The 24,532-nt window shown below is 45.2% G+C and overlaps 1 protein-coding gene across 2 annotated transcripts in view; it reads left to right on the top strand.

Moving 5' to 3' along the window:
* The first annotated feature begins 4,484 nt into the window (after positions 1–4,484).
* Positions 4,485–24,532, top strand: part of Rcd6 (Reduction in Cnn dots 6) — an 86,919-nt gene continuing 66,871 nt past the window's right edge. The window contains exon 1 of one of the 2 annotated variants that reach the window (XM_037421564.2): positions 4,485–5,265. In XM_037421564.2, the coding sequence (XP_037277461.2) occupies positions 5,194–5,265 (72 nt within the window). In that variant the 5' untranslated portion in view covers positions 4,485–5,193. The remainder of the gene's footprint in view (positions 5,266–24,532) is intronic. The other variant, XM_075875814.1, reaches the window with a different exon arrangement.

The raw sequence follows: 24,532 nt of genomic DNA, 5'->3' as shown, positions 1-24,532 counted from the left end.
GGCTGTTGCGGTCTGGGTGGCACGTATTTTAATGGCGAATGCGCGATCCTGTCTACGTGTGTGTATATCTCTCAGATTCATAACTTGCAGTGTTTTGTGCTGAAAAGCTGTTCAAGTAGTAATATTGCAGACAAACCAAAGTTTAAGGGAAATAAATGTGCTATATATATATATATATATATATATATATATATATATATATATATATATATATATATATATATATATATATATATACATTCTGAGTGCGGGCTTTTAATGTGGCAATACTTTAATTTTAGTTAGTATCCAAGAAATATTTAAATATTTAATTCAAGATTTCACGTAATGTAATTTCACTATAGATTTATCATCCCGTTCAAATCAGTGAGAAAGACGTACTTAGTTTAGTTATTTTCCATGAGATAAGCACGTCATTTACATGTTCTTGCTTGCAATGGTGCTCATTCATGCACTTTCCATTGTTATTGATGTATATACAAAAAAATAATATGGGCATTTCTTTTTCAGTGTCATTCTGTATGTTTTATTTTTCTGCATTATTAAGCTGCCTAAATGTGCTTCTGACTCATATCTGTTTATGATTTATGTATTCAGATGCATACGAGGAACACCTGAAGGTGCATGAAAGCCAGCTACCAGTTGCTCAGCGTTGCCGGAACATGAACCGGCATCTGGCAGATTTATTGAAAGTTCTCAAGAAATGAGCTGGGAGAAGCATGCGGGGGGGGGGGGGGGGTATCCTCTGCTTTTCCTGGCAAGCCGGTCGGAGCGGTTGCCACCTGACACTACAGGTCACATCAAAGCAGTAACCGTACCAGCAAGAAAACTGTTTTTTTATAAATTGTTCATTTTTAAATTGTTGTTGCACATTATTTTGCCCCATCTTTTTGTGGGTGAGCTATCACTCGTGAAGTGGTGGTGCAAGGTCATGTTATTTGAAGTCAACATTGAGGTATGCATGCAAACTGATATCACAGCTAGGATACACAGAAAATAAAAAAGATTTAGTCATTGCAGCAAGGCTGCTAGTGAAGTGCATGTCAACGCTTTTCTTGTGCAAGGACTGATTTCATTTAATTCTAACAGAAGCTACATTTATTATGCGTCCTAAGCAGCTATAGGGAGATTTAGCTAGCATTTTTTTCTATTACATAAAACCCTGCATTATTTTGTTGGAGTATGAAGGCAGCTTGTGATGTCCAGCATATTAATTAAGTAGCTTCTTAACACATTTGTTTCTTTCAAGCCTTTCTTTACTCATCAAGGCTGTTTCAGATAGCAAATTTACTTCACCTTCATGCAACATATTAAGAATGAAATATTCATATATATTTCTACACAGTACTTGCTTTTGCAAACAACGTGAATGGCCAATTGTTTTTACTCGAGATCTAGGATGTCCATTTGATCTTTGCAAGATGCAGCAGATAGCTGCATGGTTTCTGCATTATGCTGATTTCCGTAAGCTGCTTATCGGGTAATTTAGCATGATATGGCACTTTCCGTAAGCTGCGGATGTCCGCATCTTTCCGCACGATTGGCGCTTTCCGTAAGCTGCGGATGTCCGCATCTTTTCGCACGATATGACGCTTTCCGTAAGCTGCGGATGTCCGCATCTTTCCGCATGATGCGGCTTTCCGTAGTACAATAATTGCGTATGCACGGATCCGTATATGCGGAACGTTTCAGTAGGGTTCGAATTGGCCTCCACAGCCAACATTCTAAAGGAGTACGACGCCACTTTTCAAAGGTGGTTTACCCTGCCGTGCGAATTTTATGGATACAAAGATGACTCTGAGTAAGTGAGAAGCAAATAAAATCGTGATAAGATATATTATTTCTTATAATAAAGTCACGTTTCCGATGGCACATCAGGCAATTCTAGGGACCGTATGCTGGAATCTGGCCAGTTGTGATGACATCAGGTACCAAAACGGCCACTCAGCGTCACGAAATGTATTAAATTGACTGCTTGTGGGTTGGCAATGGAGCCACAGTGCGTAGCAGCCGAGCAAGTTTCACGATTTCTCGCACAAGCACATGACGAGGAGCTCATATTGTGTTACGATGTCAGGGCACTGTAGATAACAAACTAATAGCTTTTAAATTGATACTGTAAATACTTTTGTGGAGTGCACTCACATTTTGCAGTACATTTTCTATAGATCCTTGAAGGTTGGGCCTTTCATTTCACGCAAGAAATTAAAAAAAACTTTGCATTTGGTACCCTTTTATCATCCGGGGTGGTTAGAAAACAAGTGCTTCGGAAGTGAAGCAAGCTTAAGCAGTTGCAAAAGACAAATGATTTCTTGCATAGGCGATAGGAGGACTGAGGTATTAAATAAAGAAGTTAGAAATGATGAAAAGAAGAGAGTGTGTCTCTGTATTATGTGCAGTTTTTCTTACATACCACCTGTTAGCAACTTGTACGATAGGCCAAGGTTAGTCTGCATTGAAAGAAAAATGTGAACTAACTTTTGCAAGATCACCAAAATTTCAGTATGTTTTTTAAACAATGCATAACAAATATGTGTCAACAGCGTAGCGTTGTGCTATTTCGTTGGTTACACCAGTGTGTATAATTATGGTAATAATGTTAGTACAATCTGTACAAATCAAACATTACCTGTCAACCTGAGGTGTAATCATGTTTTCATTCTTTTTATTTTCATGGAGACAGAACTAGTAGTGTTCCGAAGGGCCCAAGGAATTTCTCAGCAAGGTGCTGCAAACAGATTATAAACTGTTCATAAACTGATCATTCACAGCCCTACAGCTAGTGTAGCATTCCCTGTCACGTGCACTCGGCACACAATCATAATTCATTTGCCTTACGCAAACATGCATTCTCTGTAAAAGGGAATGTCGAGGAGGGTGTATTTTTTAACACTACGCGCAACTTAGCTGCAGCTGGTTATTCTCTTCACTCACAAGACATTTTTCAATTAATTTACGTGTAAAGAATGCAAGTTCAAACCACTAACAAATCCGAATTGCAGTTTTGATGTGAACACTGCAGTATTTCCCACACTAACTGTAGTGATTTGCAACATGATCCTTACTCTGGGCACGCGATCGTAAAGATTCACACATGCCTTCCCCAAAATACATAGCAGCTCTGCGGTGAAGCCTCAAGTAACGCGTGCGTATTTTTTTATTATTATTTTATAGCTTTCTACAAACACTCAAAGCGGTGGGTTGCAGTTTAATTTTTTTGTTGTGGTCTAATTTATTCCACTGAAGTCTATGCGCACTAAAGACACTGTGCAACAGCAGCAATAGTCGTGTTCGCGTTGGGTGGCGCAGTAACTGAAGCTGTGCCTGCCCGAGCATCGTTTGCGAACTTGAGTGCACCGACGGTCTGGTAAGCAAGAATTTTATGACTCTGTTCGGAACTGCAAAAAAGAACTTACCGAGACCAGCATCTCAACGTTTTCATAATCTTTACTGGATACGACTGTCCACTTCTTGGTGTCTCCTGCAGTCGTTGAAAGCGGATCAACACTGCCGGCGGCAGTGAAGTGCAGCTTCGGTAGAGGCACGCTCACAGCGTTTCTCGGCACACTTGAAGTTTCCACGCGTCCCTCCAAATGCTCGGAAGGCGTTCTTCACGATCAAGATCGGCTCAGCAAATACAGCGCGCTTATTTGCCTGGCAGCTGCCTGGAGCATCGTCATGGGCGCAGGCATGTTTGCTGACGACATCACACACGAACCAATGAGCGCGCAGCTTCCGAGAGCCTTGTAAGAGCGCCTGGCGCAGTGCATTGTGGGGGGGTCTATCCACTCGCCTTTGTAAACTCGCTACCGGGTACTTTGAATTTTTGCGTTGAAGGTCCCCAAGAAAGACTATCGTCTAAAAAAAAAAATGGCATGGCATGGCATTGTTGTATGAACATAATTGACAAGTAAGATATTGTATGTACCAGAACATAAGTTCTTCAGCATTGTATATGCCAGGGTGAACATGCATGCATGCATGACAAGCACGTGATTATCAGTGACTGGTCATGACATGGATGTCTTCATTAACCTTGGAGTTAAACAAAGTGGTGTATGTGGCTACTCGCTGGCAGCTTCGCATTACGTCGATTATTATTATTATTATTATTATTATTATTATTATTATTATTATTATTATTATTATTATTATTATTATTATTATTATTATTATTATTATTGTTGTTGTTGTTATTGTTGTTGTTGTTGTTGTTGTTGTGGTGGTGGTGGTGGTGGTGGTGGTGGTGGTGGTGGTGGTGGTGGTGGTGGTGGTGGTGGGGGTGGTGGTGGTGGTGGTGTGTTCACTTCGTAGGTTCTACCTTTGACAACGCATGCCACGCGGAAACACAAGTTTAAAAATTGCGCTATAGGCGGCGTAGTAGCGAGCGTCATCTACAGTCAGCCACCCGAAACACCCACTACGTTTCTGCGGTGCGACGTGGCCGAGGTCGGCGGCGTCCCCCACGGCTCCCCTACCTGCGCGATGGCCCTTCCCACAGAGGGGGCTCCTCTCGCTCTCAGACGAGCGAACGGAGGGCACGTGGGGGGGGGAGGCCTTCGCTTTCCCGCCACTCTCGCCGCTGCTGTTGCTCCCTCCGGCGTTCGTTGCAAACTGGAAAGGTGCCGCACACCTGTGGACTTCCTCTTCGTAACGCGAGCCAGCCGCAGCGAACTGTGCGGCTTCGTTATATTTGTCGCCGCCGTCAGACTAAACTCTCATCAGACAGCTCGATCAGCGCGCACTGGTGTGTGCGCTCGTGTGCCTTGGGATGACACAGCCGCCGACGTCGGTACCATCGCGGTGCCGTCGTTGCACGGCGGTCAACGCCGGCTGCTCGTGCGCGGTAGCCACCGCCGGTGCTCGTTCCTCTTCCTGAAGAGTTCGGCAGCCCCCGCGGCGCGCAGCGGTCCGTCGCGCTGGGAAAAGGCGAGATGCGGCCGTGGTGGGGCCATCGCGAAGGCCATCGTCGCAGCCAAAGGATGTGCGGAGCCCTGAAACGACGACGATCTCGTGCTGTTTGTTGTGCGTGATGTGCGAAACGCGCCGACTGCCACTACGCGGGGCTCGGGAAATGTAGGCCGCCACCTCCTACCACCGACGCAGCACCTATACGACCCAGCGTCATTTTTTTTTTTCTAAGTGCCGTGTATTGATGGTTCCGTCAGCAGATCGGCTACGCCCTTTGAAAGTATGGCCATTGTGAATTCATTCGGATGCTGCGAGCTCTTCACTGCCGGCGTCTGCATCGGCGTTTACACCATGGTAAGCGCGCTGCCTGTTACATGCACTTCCCTTTTATTGGCGCTTTCAGCGCGTGTAACTCGAACTTTAATGGAGGACACTCTATTCTTTGATGCACCTAAATGTTTTGTATTTTCAATATGTTATCGATATCTTGAATAGGTTAATCTGCGGCTCATGAAAACTGGCGCTGTCATACGACAGCTAAGGTGTCCCGTACGATGTCCTATCACCGCTGGAAGACATAAAAATGACTGACAGCTAAGGTGTCCGTATAGACTCTACCAAGTACTACGGAAATCGTTCAACTATAGAGAACACACTATAAAATTCAGCTTCATTTTCCCGTTTCTGTTTCTTCATTTCTTCCCGTATGCCGCAGCTGCATCCGTTAGAACATCGTCAGTGCCCCTTTCATTCAAAGGTGTAGCAGGGTACATCAGGGCGGGCGGAGTTCGTTCACCCAAGGCGAATGATTAGTTTAATTCCTGAGGAATCGAGGCCTAGCATTATAGGAAGCTATGCCAGCCACGCGCCGGCACGTGTTGGAATCGGTTCACTTTCGCCTGTCGCTGCGACGCCGCCTCGCCCGCTCTTGCCACCCTTTCGCTCCGCTGCTCACACCTTGTCGCGCATAAGAAAAAAAAAAAAAAAACTCCAGACCGTTTCACGAAGCTCCGCTTCGTATAATGTAGTGGTATACGAGCGTGTCGCGCGCTACATACGCGAGTGTTTTTTTTTTCTTTTTTCTCGTTTTCTTTAGGAACCTCCGCGTACCGTCTTGCTGCTGCGAGTGGCTGCAGCAGCAGCTTGGCGTAGTCACGAACCTTTTTCAACCACCTCAGTCGCATAACGCGTGAAACGAGAGTGAAGAAAACGAGACGCCCCTTGGCGAGTGCCAGACAGGACAGCAAGACCCGGTACGCGGGCTGGTTTTTGAATGGTATTTACATTCGCGCCGGATCCTCATGCGCATACATTTACCACGCCTGAACAGGCTTTAAAAGGAAGTGTTCAAACAATGCCGGAAGGGAAACGGGCTTCAAGACAAAGGAAGAAATCGCTCTAGCGTATTTTGAGGGCTGACGAGACGGGATGGGCCCGTCCCACGATGTTTAACGTAGCGCTTCGCCAACCTTTCCGAACGACTGGTTTATTGTCTTGTTAGATTCATTGTTGAATTATTACAGGCTAGCAGTCGTGTCCGCTGTTTAGAACAGGAGAGCGATGTGGCCTTGAGGTGTATTGCGGGAATGGAGCAGCCAGAGTAAAAAAGAAGGGAGGGGGGGGGGGGTTCAAACCACCTGAAATGTTTCAATTGCGCATGTGTGTACATACAAGCGCACATACAAACGTGCGCACGAACATGCGTAAAGGGTGGTTGACCTGATCTGCCGCCCCCACCCCATTGTCGAAAAAAAAATAATTGTAGGCTACAATTCTTATTGGATTTCATTATTACGTAGCGGCTTCAATTAAGATACAAATGAAATGCAGAGAAACAACATTGAGGCCGAGCTGACCGTTTTACGTCAACGTTAAAGGGGGGACACTAAAGTGCAAAACGCTGTTTTGCGTACTAATTGATAGATATGTGGGGTTTAACGTCCCAAAACTACTATATGATTATGAGAGACGCCGTAGTGGAGGGCTCCGGAAATTTAGACCACCTGGGGTTCTTTAACGTGCACCCAAATCTGAGCACACGGGCCTACAACATTTCCGCCTCCATCGGAAATGCAGCCGCCGCAGCCGGGATTCGAACCCGCGCCCTGCGGGTCAGCAGCCGAGTACCTTAGCCACTAGACCACCGCGGCGGGGCTGTTTTGCGTACTAGTAAAGTACAATTTCACAACCGCGAAAACTCCACTCTTACCGCGACACGACGCTGCGGAAAAACACGCGAAAAGAAGCCGCGGGTGGCATAGAGTTTCCTAAAAATAACTAGAGGGGACTGTGGCGCTGCGATCGTTCAGCGACCATGGCAATGATGGGTAGTACGCACATTTGCCTAGTCTTCGTACTTAATTGTGGGTTGCGAATCGTACTTGCGGCTTCGTTTATTGCTGTTTACGGTTTTGTTTTGAAGAAAAGAACGAACCCTATTGAACTTTGCGACCCGATTCAAAATGGTAAGCTTAAAAGAATAAGGTTGTGAAGCGCAAACGCTGAACATTTGCTAATTTATTTTTCGTGAAAAAACAGCTCTAAGCCACATGAACACACACGGAGCCAGAAGTACAAAAAATAGACAATTGTGTGTACGTACTACCTATCATTCCCATGCTCACTGAAGTGTCGTGCGTTGCAGCTCCCATAGACACCAGTGCCAGAGTTCCCTCTAGTGGATATTAGGAAACTCTATGGCGAGTGGAGACACCACCTTGAGATTACCGCAGCAAACACAGTAACGTTATTTTTTGAAGGCGTCTACTGGGTCCTCCGTAGCTCCTAGTCGGTAAAATTCAAGTACATTGTAATGTGTAGGTGTCATAGACTTAGCATACGAAGTCTCAGAAAATTTCACCGAGCTAATGTCGCGAAAATACGAAAAAATACATTGAGGAATTTCTTACGTCATGCGCGGAGATTACAGCGCGAAATTTAAAGATGAAAACTTCAATTTTGATTTCCTCCGCTGTAATAATGAAACATGACAGTTAACCTACGATATTTGAGTTCCCAGAGTGCAGTTAATTATTTAAAAAACAACAACTTATTGTTGCTTTTAGTGTCCCTTAAATAGTAATGTCAAAGCGCCACCTTATTCAGTAACTTCATAAATCTTTGAACCTGCTCCTCAATATGCCCTTTACAAATGTTTTCATTGGTTAGTCCTCCCCAACTGACAATAGTGGGTGGGGCGCCGAGGCGATGTTGTTTACACGAGTACGCGATGGAGCATTTCCCCTATTGACGTCATTGTTGACGTAGAGAAGCTCCCCAGTTGGAATCGACGATTCGCTGGAAAATTCACAGCACAACGTGATCCTTACTTCGCTCCCAGCGGTACAGCCTAAATGCAAAACAGTAAACAGCTGAGGTCGTGAACACCTTTGCCGCTGCGATCAGGTGCTCTTTAGAAATTCCATACGTTGTCATCAAACGAGGTCATTAGCTTATTGTGTCACACAGGGGATTTCATTCACCCTGTGAAAACCGCTATTTTTGGGAAGTCGCTCTTTTCTTTTGTTTATTTATTAATTTAAACAATTTACGCTGCGTACAGTGGCCACTTGCAATATTTTCGGTCATCTCTTGTATGTGTATGTAAGACATTAATACTTATTATTAATAACTAATTATGCTTCCTTGAGTCTTTTCGTTTCTTATGGTGTTGTGCTATTCTTTGCGAGATGCCACAATAAGTTGACGTCGGTTAGGTACTGATGCGTTCTGTTTCGTCAGAGGGGGACTTGTAGTACAAGGTGAAGGTTGCGCGTCGACAATTTTTCTTCCCCATTGCACGCGCAAAGATAAATATCTAGGCCTTTTTTTTCTTTTTTCTTTTTGCGACATATAGACGAATTCCACCGGACTTACGTCATGAAAATTCGGTGGCGCTGTCTTGGTAGTCAAAATACGCTCTGTCTACCGCAGTTTCTGCTGGGTTTTCAATGGTTCATGTGGTGTTTGTTCTCAGTCAAGCAACGAGCAAAAAAAAAAAAAAAGATATGCCGACGAGCTGCGTCGCGGTTGGATGTGAGTCGCGTCTCACAACTTACGGTTTTGTTTGTTGGCGCACATTGCAGCCCTCAGCGCTTATGGCGTTCACAACGTCGTTTTGTTAGAAGTGTGGCAGCTTGGGCTAGTTGGTATGGCATGACGATAGTTATAGCGCGAGAACAAAACGACGACACAGAGACAAGAAGGACACGAAGGACACGAGCGTCCTTCGTGTCCTTCGAGTCCTTCTTCTCTCTGTGTCGTCGTTTTGTTCTCGCGCTATAACTATCGTCATGCCATACCAACTAGCCCAAGCTGCCACACTTCTAAGTTATAGCGGAAGTTACGTGCGGACGTCGCTATAATTTTACCCATAATGTCGATGTCGGCCTACCTGTGTTTACAAACATGAAATTGGTCTATAGTGAGGTAACGTGCCAGATTGGCTCTGTACGGTGCCCTTAGATACACCAAGTGACGCAGCCGTGTCTTCAAAGGGAGACGCCAGAACGAATGGGGCATTCTTAGGTGTTTAGAATGCTCAAAAACAACAGCGCACGACGCGGTTATTTTGACATAGTCTATATGGTTCTGCCTGTTAATAGGCCTGTTATCAGGCGACCCGATCGAGCGTGTGGCGTTAATCTTAGTGTCCTTGGCATGTCAGAGATGTTCACGTGAAACGACAGCTGCCATGACAAAAGCGGTCGCGTGTATGTTACACAGCAGAGGGCATTTGCATATAGGCAGGGCTGCATTCCAGCCTCATGTGTAGTCTTGCGCTTCTTCGTATTTTTTCTTCCTGTCTTTTTTTTTTTTCGCGCCAATTGGTCTCTGAAGTTACTTGATTGCGGTTGTTTTTCCTCTTTACACACAGCCTGATGTCATTGTCAGTACGCATCATTAGTATCAGACGATTGACGTAAATCCGTTGTCTACCTGCTCGCTCCGTCCATTGTCATCTTGTTGTACGTTTTGTTCTTTTATACGTCTAGTTACTTATTGTCATCCGAAGTGTGAACATTGCCGGAAGAGCATACCCTTGGCGCTGCGTCAGGAAGATGAAGATGATGTTGCACAAAGCACTGTAGTAAGACTGAAATTTGGGCTGGTTGGTTGTACTTTATGATTGAAAGGCAGCGTCCCCACCACTTTGTCTGTGTGATGGGTGCAACAAGACAAAGAGAGGGACCACAAAAACACGGCACTGTGCACTTGTGGTTCTCCTCTTCGTTCTCTGTGAGTGGGAACGCTGCCGTACAATCATAAAGTGGTGCTCATTGAGTACTCGATTATATTGATTGATTTGTGGGGTTTAACGTCCCAAAACCACCATATTATTATGAGAGACGCCGTAGTGGAGGACTCCGGAAATGAGTACTCAATTAGAAACCAAACGCTTAATCTTTATATTAGTAAGGAGGCATGAGTTAACGTTAAGTATATAGTTAATCGCGCATGTGTCTGCGTGAAAAAGACGAAGAAGCCTGGTTATTTTGGGGCATGTCAAAAACACCAAGTAATCAAAACTAACCCGAAGCCTCCCCCCCCCCCTCCCCAAGACATGCTTCGTTCGTAACGACAGTCGTAAATGCCCAGAATTTAATTATTTATTCACGTTTACTAGAGTGACCATCGCTCTTTTTTTTTGTGCCATTTATACATTCTAAGATTAATGCGTGGAAACAAACACAAGCGTCACTGCAACTTAAATTCCTTTTTGCATGAAAATGCAGATAGAGTGTTCCTTGGAGGTAAAAGCATCGACATTGCTTTGTTTGTGTCGTATTAATTTGTTTTAATTCGCACTTTTTAGGGGTATTGCTTTACGTTAAGTGCGTGGCAAATTTCTCAAACCTCTCTAAGACAGACCAGGAACTAACTAAATATGCTCCTGGGCGTCAGCAAGGATACCATACTACGTGACCTTCTGGATCATTATTGAAAAACATGGACAGTCCCTGAAAAAAAAAATTCGCACCCGCGTAATTTTTGGTGCACGCACATATCAGCGTTTCTCGAACGTCAAAACCCATAATACAAAGACGAGTAGCTGCAACCCATGTTTAGCCTCTGAGGAAGCTGAATTTCGTGACTGCAAATCCGCTATATACGTACGGTTTATTTAGTAGATAGTCAATCGTAGAGCCTGCCAGGCCTCTGCAGCATGCATTTTTTGCAACTTGAACTATACTGAAACTATGCTGGCAGTATGCTGGAACTTTACGCGAACTAACAGGAGTCATACTGGAACTTTAGCGGACCTTTTCTGGAATTACATTGGTGCTATACTGTAACCATGCTGGAAATATATATATATATATATATATATAAATATATATATATATATATATATATATATATATATATATATATATATATATATATATATATATATATATATAATTAAGAATAAAGGAGCACACTTACGAAAATTTGATAATTGTTTACTCTACGTTTCGGCCGTTCCACGGCCGCAACGTAGAGTAAACAATTATCAAATTTTCGTAAGTGTGCTCCTTTATTCTTAATTATATTTGCACCGGACCCACAGAATTTCTTTTTTGAATCATATATATATATATATATATATATATATATATATATATATATACTGTGCTGGGCTATATATATAAATATATATAAATATATACTGTGCTGCTATTGTGCTGGGCTGGAACTATATGCTGGATCTGCACCGGGACTTTTCTGGTGTTGTATACTGGGTCTGCGCTGAGAGTATATTCTATAGACCATACTAGAACTATGCTAAAACTATGTGGGCAATGCTGGCACTATTGTGGCACTACATGGTGGATATGTTTTGGAGCTATCATGAGACTGCATAGTGGGTCTGCGCTGGGACAACGCTATGACTTTAATGGAACTTTGTTGGATCTATACCTGAGCTATTCTGCAAACATACCGTAACGAAGTGCCAAGAGACTCTTTCGAAACTGTGTTGGAAGTAATATTGGTGCCATACTGGCACTAAACTGAAACTGGAACTATATATACCCGGTTATTACACTATAGAACTGTACTCGCGAAGGTTCTGGCCGCGGCGACGATATTCTCTCGAGCCAGAGCGAATGTCCGCAACTTGTTTTTTCTCTGTCAGAGGCGGGTGGCAGCTTATAAACAGAAAACAGGCCTTCGGAAGGAACATTCTCCGATATCGGGACTCCCCGCAGCCGGTTTCGGATAAAAGCGGCCCTTGCCTGCTTTGGCCGTCCGTGGCTCGCGAAGGCCGCGACTTGCTGCACTGCCGCATGCCTGGAATCTTAAAAGGCCCCGTTGAAAGCGCGTGCGATAGTTCACGCACACTCCACTGAAGTTTATATTGGCACACGCTATATACACCTTAAAGCATAGCGCCAGTATATCTCAAGAGTATCGCAACGTTTCGATCATTTTAAGGCGGGAAAAAGAAAAAAAAAACACCTCTCGCTGCCAAACGCGGCTCTTGGAAAGTGCTTTATTCCGAGAAATTAACGCGCACGAAGCCTTGCAACGTTTAATTGTATTAAGTTGTAGCAGGTCGCTGTGGCTTCGAAAAACTGTCGAGGATTTCGACTAGTCTTGTCTCTCCTGTTACATAGTTCTCATTTCATGTGTATCATTTATGCGGGACAAAATGCGGGCACCGTGGATCGCGGTTTCCCAGCCGTTAGGCTTCAGTCGAGTATACGTTTTAACCAAACAAGGCAAGAAAACTAATATGTGAGGAACATAATGCATCTATGTTTCTCGGTGAAATGTATCCACAAGACCTGCCACGCTGATTGTTTTTGGCGCTTGAAATAGCTTTTTATAAACCATAAGTGAGCGATATTTCGAGTTTGCTGTATTCAAAACAGAGTGCAAACTTTATTCACCACCGTTGTAACTTCTACGATTTTCCGTTTAGAGAATGAGAGAGGGAAAAGAGTTCGCCTTTGATGAGAAGCTCTGGATATTTGCATGCTGAGGGCTTCCCGTGCTAGTTAAGGCATGACGCAAGCGTGGAACCCATGCCTGTAACTAACGCCACGGCTATTACGTAAGGATTAGGTATGTGAAAGCAGCCAGCATATTACAAAAGGCTGGGCTTTCATTCGTCATCGGCGTCATCAGCTATAACATAGTCAAGAATGGTGATGATGATGATGTAGCTAGATCGGATGGCTCTCGCCTTCCAGTTGTCTTGAGCGCTTATGGATAAAAGACCATGGGAAGTTTTAGGGACCAGAGAGAGAGAGAGAGGTTGATAGATTGATATGTGGGGTTTAACGTCCCAAAACCGCCATTTGATTATGAGAGACGCTGTAGTGGAGGGCTCCGGAAATTTCGACCACCTGGGGTTCTTTAATGTGCACTGACATCGCACAGTACACGGTCCTCCACCATTTCACCTCCATGAAAATGCGACCACTATGGCAGGAATCGAACCCGCGACCTTCGGGTCGGCAGCCGAGCACCCTGTAGCCACTGATCGGCCGAGGTGGACCAGTGTTTGAAAAGCAATCGAATTCGTGTACGGTGGTCACTGTGCTTCTTAGAGGCTAACTGTCCTGCGCCTTCCGTTCACTCTCTTCCAGGGTTCAAACCCCCTTCTTCTTCCTGACAACGCCCCTAAAAGAGAGCCGCTGCGGTTTGTCCCATCTTCTCTTGTGTCCGCGTAGTCGTGCGTTGTGGCAAAATAGGTTCAAGCCTCTAAGAAGCAGGGGAGGGGGGGCTGGGTTTCAACCCTCCACACCTCCCGAAAATTTTCAATGCTGCTTGCGTATACAATACACGCACACATACAAACGCACGCACGAACATGCATAAAGTATGCTCGACCCCCCCCCCCCCCCCCCCAAATAAATTTCTGGCTACGGACCTGCTCTCTCTTCTACCGGGTCTTTCTCCGCGCTGTTCGGCCTCCACGCGACGCTGCTTCGGCGCACGTGATCGGAACGCTCCAAAACATGTTTCAAAACGCTCTCGTTAGGTCTGTGTTATAGCCTCAAATGAATAAATAAATAAATAAATAAATAAATAAATAAATAAATAAAATGTCACGGGCCCGAAGGAGTGTAGCGATGTTCCTTGTTTCTGTAGTATATACACTAAAACACTTCCGAAGACCTAATAGGCGCCCGTGTTTGTGTTCTTGTGTATGTGTGTGTTTGTACGCGCCTGGGGCCCCCACAACGGCGACTGTCCCGTGGCGACGTAGTTGCGCGAATGTGGATGTTTCTGAAATATTGCAGTGTCCGCCGTTCCTTTGTGTTACGCTTGGTGAATGAAAGACCATGACACCAGCAGTGCCTATTCGAGTTATAACGTTGTGCGTGCTACCCGCCACCCTGCTGTCCCGTTGAGTGGTGGCTCCCGTTGGGCCTCCCCGGCGTTTTTTTTTTTTTTTTTTCATACTTTCCGTACATTTTCGGGGCCCTGTGTATGCGCCCGTACGCGCATACATGCAGTCCGTGTTACCCACGTACACCCGAACGATGGGTGTGTCCTACAGCTGAAGCGTAATCTTCTCCCTTAGCACGCCTTCTTCGCGTGGGAGAACCAGCGCGGGCTTTTCCCTGTCTTCTTTTCTTTTAAATTTCCAGCACCCTGGAAACACGACGTGTCCAACGACGCTCGAAATGAGCGGAAACGAAGAAACCCCGCAGGCGTTACGCGAATACAGGTTCTTTTCGGCGAGCTTCACGTCGTGCGTGGTTGTTTCTTAGCTCGTCGGCCGCCCTCGACACCACAATCACCGTCCCCGCACATTTCTATAGCTAGCGGATGCGTGGGTTTGTATATACCACCACCTCGCGACGATGATGTCATCCGGAGATCTTTCAAAAGGGGAGGAGGTGCACGTGATATGTCGAAACACGTATGCTCGCTGAATGAATTCTTCTGAAGTTCTCTGAAGAAGCGATCTTTTCTTTCTTTTCTCTTTTTTTTCACCTTTTATATTGAATTATCTCTGTACATATTCAGTGCACTAGCCGCTTTTATCGTCGCTCGTTATCGATTTTATTTTTTTTTTCGCCAAATTTCCGAGCTTTCGTCTTTCACATCGACTCTAGCACTTTATGACAAAAAAAAATAGAGATGTCGAAGGATAAAAAGCGACGCAGCGACAATATATTTGAAAGTCTAATTCCTCCTGCGCATCGCATGTAGCGAGAGTCTTGAATCTGGCAGGCTTGGCGCACGAGCATTCATTTGGCCGGTGGTCCGCCCCCGTGCTCACGTGCTGTACATCACATCTGCGAAATTTAAAAACGCGCCACATCTGTCGCCACATGCCCGAGTGCCGCTGGCTGCAAAAAATTGTACACTTACGGCCAGATTCCCAAAAAAAAGTGCACCACGCATTAAGTTAATCCCAGTGCGAAAATCCGCGGCCTCACCTCTCGACGTTGCCGAAATGAATGATTTTCCTGGAATGGGGAAACCACCCTTCACATTCTCCCCTCCTTTTTTTCTTTTTTCCCTAAATAAAATTGCTGTATCATCATCATTATCATCATCATCGACGAAGGATTATCCGGCGTTCATGCCTGGCGCATGGGACATAACAATCTCCCCAAGAGCGCGAATGTACACCAGTAGTATCATGACATATGCCACGCTTAGATGTGCAGTCAGACTTTACAGATTCCTTGTTCGTGCTTACGAAAATTTTCAGTGGAGTGAGTTCTAGCGATAAAGGTTATCGAGAGGCGAAATCGTCCAAGCAAGTGTGGAATACGTCATATGTAAAGAAGATGATCGTCATCGTGGACATTTCAGGGAATTTTGATTAATTACATGGTCATGCAAAGTGTTAATCTGTAGCATTACACTCAAAGGTGTATATTAAGTGCCCCCCTCCCAGCTGGTTGCTTTCGGCTTTTTGTATTTGAACAATGTTCAAATTCATTCCTGTACCGCGAATGACTTCGAGTTCACGCTCTTAATGCTTTTGGATTAGGATGTGAAAACTGGCGAAACCAGGCGAAGTTTGTGCATGACGCTGACAGCTTGTATGCAGACCGGAGTATTCGCTCACATAACATTGGTTGATTTTGGGGTTATGATAGCTAGTTTTTTGTTGTTAACTACAAAGTTTGCGCATGACGCTGACAGCTTGTATGCAGCCCGGAGTATTCGCTCACATAACATTGGTTGATTTTGGGGTTATGATGGCTAGTTTTTTGTTGTTAACTACAAAGTTTGCGCATGATGCTGACAGCTTGTATGCAGCCCGGAGTATTCGCTCACATAACATTGGTTGATTTTGGGGTTATGATGGCTAGTTAACTACAGAGGTAATTAAATATAAATAAGTGTATTGTTGACACGGTGATTTAGTATTTGTCGCTAAATCGCCACTGACCATTCTTCTCTGTGAGGCCAGATTGGAGAGCCGTTCTGTTGAGTTGCACATGATACTGAAGGCTAGAGCGAACTAGCTCTAGCCTACCTCTCTGCCTTCTAATAAATTCGCACTCACTCAAACCACCAACGGCAGCGTTTTGCGCGTCTAAAAACTCGTTCTCTCATACTTCTCCGTGGCTGTTTTCCTCAGTGTCGCGCCACGCGTATAGCTAAACTTCACCCACTATAACGCAATTTTTTTCTCGCTTCGTTCTCGTTTACGTAACGTCCCAGTTCCGCGACTTCACCTTGCCCACTCCCGCTCGAATTGCGTCGTGTCGCGGCGGGAAGGAGCTTGCCCCTGTCTGAGAGGCGACGTCCAGTGCGTGGACCGCACCGCTGCGACCGAGCCTCCACTCTGGACTCGCCTTTCTTATCGGCGTCCCTATCTGTATAGGCTTTCAAAAGTCACCGCCGCTGTCGGCTGACGTCAACTCGCGCTAAGGATCACTCGAAGCTGTAACCGTATATAGTTAGCGCCGGGTAGCGTTTAGCGCTGCGCAGGGCTTGACAGTTTACGGGCTGCCTTGCGCACAGCGCTTCAGGAAACAAACGGCCGCAGGACAGCAACGAACGACTTCGATGCTCATTGAAACAAAAAAAAAAAAAATAGCTGCGCGGAGTGAAAACAAAAAAAATAATGATAAAGAAAATGCAGGAGTCTTGAAAGTCGAAGGGGCGGGTTGAAGAGCTGCGAGTTTTTCTTGAGACGCGCTCACACCGACGCGAAACTGTATTCTCGCTTTCTGCGGCTGAAGATGCCTATCGGCAGGGCGGCCTGTGCAAGCGCGCGTACGGAGGAAAGCCGCGGATATATCATTGAGGTGTGTGCGCACACACGTGTGCGATTGTGTACTGAGGTATGGAAGAGGAGAGGTACGCGAACGTAACAGCGGGTTGAAAAAAAAAAATTAGAGTAAGAAAGCAATTCATGGCGACCGCGTGTGTGCGAAAGGAAATTCCCGCTTGAGAAGAAAGCGGCGTCGGCTTAGCTGCCCATGCCGACAGCGCGGTCAATGAACGCGGTGACGGAAAGGCCTCTCTACATCTCGCCACCTTTCCTCGTCCATCGGGGCTCGATCATCCGAGGAGGAAGAAGAACATTCGAAACGCAGCCGGTGATATCTGCGCGCTCGCAGTCCAGGTTATTCTTGGTGTTAAAGAGTTTATTTTAACACCAAGGCGCGGCCGCTAAAGTAAGCGAGGGTGTTCACTTGAAATTCGGTTTGAGGGCATTGTTGTGGGACCTTGATCGTGCTGAGCGATGTGGTGTAATCTTGTAAAAAAAATGAGGTACAATCAGAAAAGCAGCCAACAACGCGATTGATTACGGCGTTTTCGATAAGTCGTCAAAACCCGCCACGGTGGTCTCTAGAAAATATCTTAAGGCACTCGGCTGCTGACCCGCAGGTTGCGGGATCGAATCCCGACCTCGGTGACCGCATTATCGATGGATGTGAAAATGCTTGAGGCCCGTACGGGCCTAACCTAACCTAACCTAACCTAACCTAACCCAACCACACGTGTGCTTACATTTAGGCACACGTTAAAGAACCCCAGGTAGTCGAAATGTCCGGAGCCCTCCACTATGGGGCCTCTCATATTCATATGCTGGTTTTGGGATGTTAAAATTCCAACAATTATTGTTAAGTCGCCAAAGTGCAATCTCACCTGCTTGGACACAGCGGCATCTTAATGCGTTTTCGTAGAAAATAAGGATTGCTACATTTTGGTAGAAATAATCTTTCTTTATTTCGTTTTTTCTTTATCGTACGCAGCAGGACACATGTCACATGTGACAACCCGCTCACCTTACCACCGTTTCTCTTGCTGTGGATCAGGAAGTCGCGAACGAATCCTCGAGCCCGGTGTCAAGTTTGGCCTTTTTATCAATATCTCTCCTGTGTATGCTTGAAAAAGGGGCTACTTTAACTGTCACGTTACGGAGTGTTGATTCGCGCGCCATCGGCAGCGCCAACTGCAAGAACACCTTTTAACCGCTTTAAATGCGCTTAATTCACGGCTGATGCCGCGTCGATTGTTCAAGCGAGACCTCCTTGGTCGAATTTGACCTTCCGCATTGCGGTTGGCGGCCAGCGAGGCAGAACTGCTGTGCGTGTGTTCGCCTGTGGCTCCCTCGAGGATCAGCTGCACGCTGAATGAAATAAATTATAAGAAATAGAGAAAGAAAACGAATACAGAAAGAAGGAAAGGAAGGAAGGCCGAGTGTTTCAGTGGAACGAGGAGGGAGGCGCGGCACCACCGCGGTCGGCGTTGTCGTCGCTTAGATGCGCGTGCTTGCGCGTGGCCCCTTTTCCATGCAGAGCACGGTCCGTGGCACTTATTCACCGCGTCGACGGCCGTGTAACGGCGCATCAACGCGCCGATGGTCGGCCAGTGGGCCACTCGGAGGGATACACGGCGCGCGTGCAGCGCAGCCTGGCCATCGAGTCCACTTGTCGGCGAAAGATCTGTTCGGTATCCAATAGAGTAGACCTGCAAAAAATAATTAGAAATAAGCTTTAATGTGATTTCCGCATATGTTACAACAGAATCGAGAGTTGGGCTAGTTGGATATGCATGGTATAACTGTCAGTTCAAGGTTTTGCTGCACGATAAAGAGTTTGCTTTTCTAGACTATGTTCCGAGATAATCTTTCTTCTTTTACCCTGTGTTCGCGATGTGCCACGGGTGTACTTTTTTGCCTGCACACCCATGCGTTGTTTTTTTTAATTGCCTGTATATATATTCTAGCCTTTCTAATAAACAGTTTAGTAGCGAGAAAGCGCTTGTCCTCTCTTCCTTTCTGTTTATTCGTGCGCTTGAACTCACAGTTATACCCGGATATGTTAGCCTGGTTTATCACCTGGCTTGCTATTCCATGTGTTGCGGGTGACCGTAGTAGCAGAAAGGCTATTAGTAGTGCTAGTAGTAGTAGTAGTAGTAGTAGTAGTAGTAGTAGTAGTAGTAGTAGTAGTAGTTTTAATAGCAGTAGCACTACTACTACTACTACTACTACTACTACTACTACTACTACTACTACTACTACTACTACTACTACTACTACAGTGGGTGCCACACTGGTAACGCAGTCAGAGGGGAAACGAATAATAGAATAGAAATTACACAATGATGGCGATCATGGCTCTTCTATACCGAAAGTGGTATATGGTCATCATTATCATTACAGCTACGCTTTCCCATGGTTTTCAAAGTGTGGAAGTGGCTGAACATCTTTTAAACATGTTTATAGCTTGATAGCTGCACTTTTCGGGAAACAACCACAATGCCTTGAGCATATACTTCAATAAAACAGATATTTGGGCTATAGCGTCGTCCTTCCTCTCCCTTTCACGTGATTTTCTAGCACCTTTTTACGCCGTGATGAGCACCTACCTCGTGTTTATGGTAGAAATATGACAGAGGGTCGGCAGGTTGGAGGGTGGCGGTACCAAAGACGTTGGCAGTGATCCTACCATAACATTTTTTTTTTTTTGCTACCGAGAATATGGTTATCACGTTGAGCAGCTTGCCCAGAAGTTGTCGCTTCCTCAGACGGTGCGTTTCTTGGGCTCATTCTCAGCAAACGTACACCTTACGTTAGTATAACAGGAACGGTGTCAGCTAAGCTGGATGCTCAGTATACATGGCAAAAGCTTTCAGCATCACATACTTGGAACAGGGCTCGAAGGAACACTAAAAAGAAAAAAAAACGATTTTTTGCCACGTCTGCCGGGAGGAGACGCCTTGTAAGCGAGAAAACGCGGGTTGCGACGCCACCTCGACCCGCACCAGTCGACGTGACATCATCAATTTCGACAGCGTCTGCTAGGGCCCACGTAGCCTCTAATTAATAACGTTGAAGTTCATTGCCCTCTGAGGTGGCAAGAGACTTAACACCCCAAGTTTAGGGAAATTTCGCTGAACCAGTAGGGAGAGAATACAAATATATACATTGAAATCCATAACGTTCTTTCACTATGGTACTATACTGTAACCCCGACAAGCTAGCTCTTACTAATGATCTTGATGAAGTGGGTTGACTGTGCTGAGCTGCAGTTTGAAGCCCACATTCTCTGTAAAGAGAGACCGTGAATGAGAAGACGAAAGAGAGAGAGAGAGAGAAAGTGGTCTTTCTGTTGGCGTCAGCGAGCTATAGTGCATTGTCTCGCTCTTTTCAAAAGGACAAAGAGACTCGGGCATAGCAATAAATGCAGTCTCGCTGTTCTTCGTACGAAAAAAAAACTAAATAACAATACTGCGCGGACAGGCTAATGAAAAACACTCCATTCGAGTGTTCGTCAGCCTCTAATTATATTTTTTTAATAATACCTATACCTCATTACGAAAAAAAAAGATGTAGGTGTTGACGTAAATGCATTCAATACGTAACTCAGCAACACGCTAAGTTGGGTTGTGAGTGCGTCTGGACCAGGATTACGAAAGCCGAGTTCGATTCGTATGCTGAGGTCACTGAAGTCATAGCAGTATACCTAGGTTCCCTCAAGCGGCTTCCTATTTGGACGCGGCAAATACCGTAGAGATATGGAGATCCACATATGAATGATATACACCGCTGTGCAAATCGTACGAGCTACACTCAAGGCCGACACTACAGCGAGTTACTGTGTGTGCCAGACTTGATGAGGACTCAATGGTTCTCATTATATTGTTTGAAAGAATGAGAAACGAGCCCTTAATTTTCTGCTTCTTTCCCACTTGTATCAGCCGTTGCTCGTGGCACCTGTATGCCGCTCTCAGTGACTTACTTGTCCATGGTGAATCAAACTGTACCTACTTTATTTCTCCAGCACTTAAGCTGGGGAAAAGACATCCAATGGTGGACAGCGGGACGCATAAACTGTCTCACATCCAGCTACAATAAAAAACGTTAAAAAAACCTACAATGGGGGAAAAAATAACACTGAAAAAAAAAGGCTCAAAATATCAATTCAAACTATTCACAGTCAAAACAAGATATGCACTAGAACAAGAAGGATATCTGAGGGGGAAAAAAACGCGTAATTTATGAGTAGCCAGCTGTATTTACAGGCATAACATCCATACTACAGTGACCTAGGTCACTCTACCCATATACCGCTTAGTGCTGACTAACTTGGCTTATAGTGACTTAAGTTGACTGCCCACTAACAATAACAATATATGATATCATACACTATATTACACAATATATTATACTATACAATATTATAACAATATAATAGAATAATACAGTGCGTATACGTATGTCTTTGAATCACTTTATTAAATGATTCGCACAATACGAAAGTTGCCCTTCAGGAGAATTAGCCACGATTGTCTTTTTCGATATCCTTTGCTCATTCATATAAAGACAATCTCAGCATAACATACGTGAATTCAGAGTCATCTGTCTTCTGTTTCGTTCCTTCTAATATAGTTTTGAAACTATGTGCACAGATGTGCATATGCCGCGTGACTTTCACAATTATCTGATACTCCTCCTTGTGACATCCCAACTGGTGGAGCAAAACTTACTATTCTATCACTCGGTTATGTGCGCACCTGTCCCAGCTTTTTGATTGCTCAGTTCGTCAGTGCAGTTAATTAAGCGCTCAACTTTACATTGTTATCTTAACCTCCTTCGCTCTACCACAATTCCTCCCTCTTGCGGGCATGTCTAACACTGCGACGTATATATGTAGCACAGGCGGAGCTCAACCTGTTATTTTCTGACTCTGCGCATTGGTTTCCTTTGTTGCTATTCGTCAGCAGGACTGGCACGGTGCTGCGACATGCTGTGACGTACAAAAGAACAACAAGGGTTCAACGGAGGTTAGTTAATGTGGCGTGGTTCTTTTTGCTGCGCTATACGGAAACGCTGGCACAAAACTAGAAAAACAGGACACATACCGGTGTAATATCTGTCCTGCCTTCTCTTTTTGTCTTGTTGTTTCAGTATAACATCGCAAAAAAATAGTAATAATTAGAGAGACCGATACGTAAGAAATCTTCGTTTCATATGTATCGTTGAGTGTTATGTACCAGTACATGAAATCTTTTGGATTCTTTATATTGTGTGCACCCGAATTAACTTTTACCATCTGAGTTTTTTTGAACCTACATCTGAGTGCACTAGTGTTCTTTTTTTTCTGCATTTTGCACTCATCTAAGTGCGAAAGCCGTGGTCAGTAACCGTACTCGCGTCCTCAGATATAACCTTAGTAGTTACAAAAGATGTAGACGTGATATGAGCTACAGGTGCGCCCAAACGCGCTCCATAATACGGAGATTCCTTGCCAAGCGTGTTAGCGTCCGCGATTATGAGGGCTGACTCCATTGCAGTTTACAAGTTGCCGTTGCTGCGTATTCATTAGGTGGGCTCCCAAGTTTGTTTATAATTTGCTACCACATTGCTCCGCTGGATCAACCGTGTTCTTCATCATAAATATAGCGATGGCATATACAGAAGTGGTCACCTTGAAGGTTCAGCTAATATATAGGCTCGAACTTTTGTAAGTTTAAAGTCGTATGATGAAATGAACTGTATTCAGGAAGGTAGAGCGATAGCTCTGGCGTGTCGCGCTGATGTTGGTAACGTCCTTTGCCCTGCTGACCAGTTTCTCACTACTGCACCAGTCGTCGCTGGTCATATACGAAAGTGGTGAAATCGGACGCTCTATGAATCGTGCACGCTGGCGACGCGTCCGAGAGAATCGAGAAACCACTGTAGCTGTCACTGTTAATAAACTACATTATGAGCTGCGTTGAGAGTTTCATGTCCATAGGTCGGCAGAAATTTTGGAGCTCACTCAGACTAACTTATGAAATATATTTGGAGCTTCGGGCTCACTCGGACTCAGACTTGTCAACATTTTCCTGAGCCGGACTCGCTCGGGCTCACGCTCGCGAAAACTTTCTTCAACCGCACTCGGACTCAGACTCACGACTTTATCTGAGCCTGAGTGAGTCGGCGCATGAGTCCGTTTGTCTAGAATTAGCTTTGTCGACCATTTTGTCAATGCTCTTTAACACTACTATCTCATGTAATCGACGTTTTGATATAGTACCATTGAATACAATTGATGAGTGGTTGCAAAGCAGTAAAAAAACATTTTACTTGAAAGAGATGACAACATGAGATCTATTCACAAGGAACTTCCCTGTGTGTGTCGCCGAGTTCAAAGCACCGCCTTAACGTAATTCACTCCCCTGATCGACAAATAATGAAATTGTGTACGAATGATATTACTTTAGAGTACGTGTGAGTAGACGCGAGTGTAAACATGAAAGAGCAATGCTTAAGATGAGTAGAGATGAGTCCGTGTCACGCGTCGCAAAACGGTTTACCGTTCTTCTCGCATCGTCAGAGCGAGGACGACGAAGGGCACCACTGTGCGCCCGTTCTGCGAGGTGTCGTCCATCGTTAAAGAATGCTGTTCTCCTTCGGCTAGCTCGTGCTAATAAACAGCCTTCGTGACAATGTGTAGAATGCGCGAGTTTCGTAGTTCTCGGCAGAGTGCCGAATTATGGGACACCAGTTTATTTCTCTTCAGCATGGGAGTTGTTTCTCTTGCCCATAGACAGCCTAAACGCGATATCAGATGACGATTCGGGAGGCTAATCTACGTATGTCTTGCATGACGAGGCTTTCGCTTATTATTTTTTTGCTTTTAAGCACGTGACCCAAGATCACCGTGTCTGCGCTTGGTTTGAATCAGATCTCGGTGCTCTTGCAGGCCTCTAAACTTGTGTAGGGCACGCTCAGTTCCAAATGTACGGGCATATATGCACTTCGTGGCTTACGCCGACAGGGGGCGAACGAAGTAACATGGCCACGTTTCCGAAGAAAAAAAGTAAGAAGCAGAAGAAAGAAGAAAAGGAAGCAACTTTTCTCCCACTTATCTGTCTAAGAGAGGCACACGCGCCCACCCCTCCACCCTCGTTGGAGCGCGTATACATTTGGTCGCGTTGCGTTTGGATCTGCTGTTCTTACCAGGCAACCCTGCCAGTTCTCTACCTACGCGTATCCTACTCTGTCTGCTTCTTCCTCACTTCTTTCTAAACCCATACTTCATGTTCAGGGGACGTGGTACGCAGTAAAGGAGACCGCCGCTGTAAACTACGAATCCTGCGCGAGATGTCAATGCCTTTTTTTTTTCTTCTTTTTTTTCTGGTGTTCTCATCACATCCGTGCGCCAAAGTGCGCCGTCGCGCGGTTCCGTTTCACCTTCCGTGTGTGAACGCT

This window comes from Rhipicephalus microplus, chromosome 2 (assembly GCF_043290135.1).
Source record: "Rhipicephalus microplus isolate Deutch F79 chromosome 2, USDA_Rmic, whole genome shotgun sequence".
In the NCBI taxonomy this organism is placed as follows: Eukaryota; Metazoa; Arthropoda; class Arachnida; order Ixodida; family Ixodidae; genus Rhipicephalus; species Rhipicephalus microplus.
Note: the sequence above shows the minus strand (reverse complement) of the source record. Positions and strands in the feature narration are given on the sequence as shown.